The sequence below is a fragment of the Prionailurus bengalensis genome, chromosome B3 (genome assembly GCF_016509475.1).
Source record: "Prionailurus bengalensis isolate Pbe53 chromosome B3, Fcat_Pben_1.1_paternal_pri, whole genome shotgun sequence".
Classification (NCBI taxonomy): domain Eukaryota; kingdom Metazoa; phylum Chordata; class Mammalia; order Carnivora; family Felidae; genus Prionailurus; species Prionailurus bengalensis.
The window spans coordinates 139,650,856-139,655,291 of record NC_057355.1 but is presented as its reverse complement, the minus strand read 5'-3'; the positions used below and the strand labels follow the sequence as shown (position 1 = coordinate 139,655,291).

The 4,436-nt window shown below is 48.8% G+C and overlaps 1 protein-coding gene across 1 annotated transcript in view; it reads left to right on the top strand.

Moving 5' to 3' along the window:
• The first annotated feature begins 119 nt into the window (after nucleotides 1-119).
• ATG2B (autophagy related 2B) overlaps nucleotides 120-4,436 on the top strand; it is a 76,379-nt gene continuing 72,062 nt past the window's right edge. The window contains 1 exon segment of the mRNA XM_043556964.1: nucleotides 120-733. Coding sequence (XP_043412899.1) covers nucleotides 572-733 — 162 coding nt within the window. The 5' untranslated portion in view covers nucleotides 120-571.

The following is a 4,436-nucleotide window of genomic DNA, read 5'->3' as shown; positions in this document are numbered from 1 at the left end:
CCCCTCGGAGCCGGAACCGCTCCCTTCAGGGCCCTTCTCCCCGCCTCCTTAGCCCTAGTGTGGCGTCACTTCCGCCAGCGACCGGCGGCGCGCAGCGAGCGTGGGTCTCGCGAACGCGCCGGGAGCGTCCCAGAGCCGGGAGCGCCCCAGAGCCGGGAGCGCGCCCCGCGGATGACAACAAATTCGACGCGCGGCGCCGGCGGCGGTGGAGGAGGGTGCCTAAGTACCTGCCTCGGGCCCTGCCGCCTCCCCGCGTGTTCTCTTGCATCCCCTCTCTGTGCCGAGTAGGATCCTCCCGGAGGTGTCCCGGGCCCGGGGCGACGGGGGCTTCCCCGCGCCTGGTCCCTGCCGGGCCTAGCGCGAGCGACGCGGCGCCGGCGATGGGGTCGCCCTGAGGGACGCCCGGCGCCAAGCGGGCATGGAGGGGCCGTCCCGGGCTTAGGCCCCGCCGCGGACCGGGGACGCCGGCCGGGACCCGAGGCGCCGCCGCCGCGGCCTGGAGCCGGAGCCTGGGCCCCAGGGCCGGAGCCGCCGCCTGCAGTCCCCGCGGGCCCCGCGGCCAGCCCTCGTCATGCCTTGGCCGTTTTCGGAGTCCATCAAGAAGAGGGCCTGTCGGTACCTCCTGCAGAGGTACCTGGGCCACTTCCTGCAGGAGAAGCTGAGCCTGGAGCAGCTCAGCCTGGACCTGTACCAGGGCACCGGGTCCCTCGCCCAAGTCCCTTTGGACAAATGGGTAAGAGCCGCCGGCGGCCGGCCCGGAGGGTCTCGCTGCCCTCCTTGGGGCGGTTTGAACGCGTGTCACCCAGGATTGGTGACGGGCAGCCCCTCCTTGGGAATGGTTGGGATCCAAGTGGAGTGTGCCAGGGGCTCACAGAAACGTGTTCAAGTGTTTAGCCCGTTTCTAGCAAGTTTGCGTCCCCAAATCACGTGTTTCTGAAACTTAACAGACGTGATGGAGTCTCCACTGAGGGAAGCAGTTGCGTCAGTGGTTTGGGGGTCTTTGACGCTGGCCGCAACGGGTCCCTGGAAGGAGGCGACCCGCGCTGTCCCTGGCGTAGCAGGGGTCGCGGGGTTCTGTGGCAAACAAATCCTATTTCATGGGATGACACTCTGGAAAGCTGAAGGATGAGGGAGGACCTTTGGGGATGTCACAATTCGTATTCCTTTATTTATTCTGGGTGGGCTGCTTGAACCCCGCGGTCTGTCGGTACGGCGTTTGCTCTCTGGAAGGCAAGTTAGGCGAAGGCCTCTTGCCGGTTTGCCTGGGTTTTTTTTTTTTGCCTGATGGTACGTCTACAGGGCCACCCTGCGAGTGGTTGTGTGGCCCGGGTGGTGCCGTTGAATTACGCCTATTTGCTTCACGTGACAGATCGCAAACAGGTGTTGCGAGAGCGCTGAAGCTGCGAGTTTCAGACCCTTTAGAAAACTTGTTGTCGGCTTGTCATCCCGAGGCTGTGAGTTGACTCCGTGTGTCTTACAGGTGCTTCACGTATGCTTAAACTCCCCACGTGCAGATGTGCCTGCATTTGTATGTTCAGGGCATGGTAGTCTGCTTACACTGTATTCAGTCCGGAGTCGAACACGAATGGGACGGCTTTTCCCCTTCCCCCAGCCGTTTACTTGCTGCGCTACAGTTTGCTGCTAGCATTTGAATCCTACGCAGGTGACATTTAGGAGAAAGGAACATAGGTGACTTTCCGGTGGTAGTTGTGCAAAACAAAAGGACCCCCCCCCCCCCCCCGCATAGAAGCTGTGTAAAAACAACAATAACAACAAATGGTTTTTTTTCCCTTTTATATAAAAGTATTTTAATAGAGTAATGACTTCTTTAGCCACAGAAACGTGAAAAATTCAAATTACGGGTAACACCTTATTATGACCCTTCAATTAATTTGTACTAGTATGGATACACATATAATTTTTTTCGGTGAGTAGATGACTTAACTAGGGAGAGTTCAAATGGTAGTGGAAAGAGCCCTGGTTTCAGTAGACCCAGCCCCACACCTGGCTAGATCAGGCTAGCCCAGGCTGCCAGTTAGCTAAGTGCCCGTGGACATGGTCATTCACCTGAATTTAGTAAACATTAACGGAGTATACATTCCATGCTATGCACTGTGTCAGGGTACAATATTGCTGTAATTCTTAGCAGAAGGTAGGGATTGTGATGGATATTTTTAAGTTTGGTGACCCATGAATCTATACTTTCGGTATAGATATGAGTAAGCTATCTTAAAGGAGGAGTATTGGACACTTATTTATTTTATTAAAATTCTTTTAAATATTTAGTTTTGAGCAAGAGGGAGAGAGAGAGTGCAAGCACAAGTGGGGGAGGGGCAGAGACAGATGGAGACACAGAATATGAAGCAGGCTTCAGACTCTGTGCTGTCAGCACAGGAGCCCCACGTGGGGCTCGAACTCACAAACAGTGAGATCATGACCTGAGCCTAAGTCAGACTCTTAACTGACTGAGCCACCCAGGTGCCCTGGATTGGATATTTATTAATTGTCTTTTGTGGGTTGAATAACTGTATGAATTATTCTTTAATGAGTTTTCACATTGATCTTATAAGATGGGTATTATTATTTCCATTTTAAAGTTGGAGTTAAATAATATGCCCAAGTTACACAGCTAGCAAGTGGTACCATGAGAATTCAAACCTAAATCTTAAGCCCCTATTTCTTCACTAATCACATGGCTTCAAGCCAGGGAAAGAGCTGTTAATGTTTATTGAGCATCTGTTTATTTCAGACACTGTGCTAGGCACTTTATTTGTGTAGTTTTAATCTTCATGGGAAGTCAGAGGTGGTGGTATTTGAATTTACAGTTTGACTTCAGGATTGTTGACAAAATGATTTATGGCTAGACTTGATCTGAAGATTATGGTTCTGTTCCTTGAAGGGGAAGAATTTGTCGAAGCATCCAGTAAACATGCGATGTTGTCGATTTATTTATTAGAGTGTGCTGTGTATGAACTAGGATAAATTTTGATGTGACACTTAGATAATAACTCTTCAAAGTTCTGATTCCAAATTCAGTTGCTTTTGGCTTTTGATTTTAATCACTTTGTCTCTGAAAAAATAAAAGATGCCTCACGAAGATTTATAGGTTCAAATGGAAGAATCATGTCATTAGTGACATTAGCAATGTTTTAATTCTCTGCCATCAATTATGCACAGGGTTGTGTTGCAGTGGGCTGTGACATTCCTTTCTTCCTTGATCTCAGTTTTTCTTGATAGTTAATTGAAGTTGTTGCATTTATATATATGTACATACACATATATGCACATATATATACACATATATAAATTAACTTTAAAAGCTATTTTATTGGGGCGCCTGGGGGGGGTGCTCAGTGGGTTAAGCATCTGACTTCAGCTCAGGCCTTAATCTCACGGTTCATGAATTCGAGCCCTGCATGGGGCTCTGTGCTGACAGCTCGGAGCCTGGAGCCTGCTTTGGATTCTGTATCTCCCTCGCTCTCTGCCCCTCCCCTGCTCACGTTCCATTTCTCTTTCTCTCATAAAGAAATATTAAAAAAAATTTTTTTAACCTATTTTGTTTATTTTAAAAATTTGGTTTTTTTTTGTTTTTTGTTTTTTAACGTTTATTCGCCTTTGAGAGACAGACAATGAGCGGGGATGGGGCAGAGAGAGAGACACACACACAGAATCCGAAGCAGGCTCCAGGCTCTGAGCTGTCAGCACAGAGCCTGATGCAGGGCTCGAACCCATGAACTGCGAGATCATGACCTGAGCCAAAACCGGACACTTAACTGACTGAGCCACCCAGGTGCCCCTAAAATTTTTTTTTATTTAAGTAGACTCCACACCCAGCACGGAGCTCAATGCGGAGCTCGAACTCAACGTTCCCAAGATCAGTTATTTTCTCATTATTAAAGCGATACCTCGGGGCACCTGGCTAGCTCAGTCAGAGGAGCATGTGACTCTTGATCGAGTGGTTGTGACTCTGAGCCCCACGTTGGGTGTAGAGATTACTTAAAACTAAAGTCTCTAAAAAAAAAAAAAAGTAATGTCTTTACTTTGCAAATATAAAACGTGTTTTGTTTTTTGGAATATACCTGCTAGGTAGCATATGCTGCTGATAGCCATGGGTCATCTCGTAAATGATTAGTCTATTTGGAACCCTTTCTGTAGAAGAAAACTGCCAGGAAATCAGAAAGTTATTGTCATGTTCTCTTTAAAAGGATTCTGTGGTTAGGTCTGTTTTTATTATGTAGAACGTATGCCCAAATAAATTTCAGGATGCTGACATGGAATGAATATCCAGGTGAGGGCGCCACTCTTGGCTTTTCCCCATTGTGGGACTACTGTTCTTCCCTTTGTGCCATTTGGATGCCTGGCCTGAGTGAGCGTGCCAGTGCCCATTTGTGTATTAAGTAGTGGTACAACTTTTAAATCTAAAACTGTGAGAAATT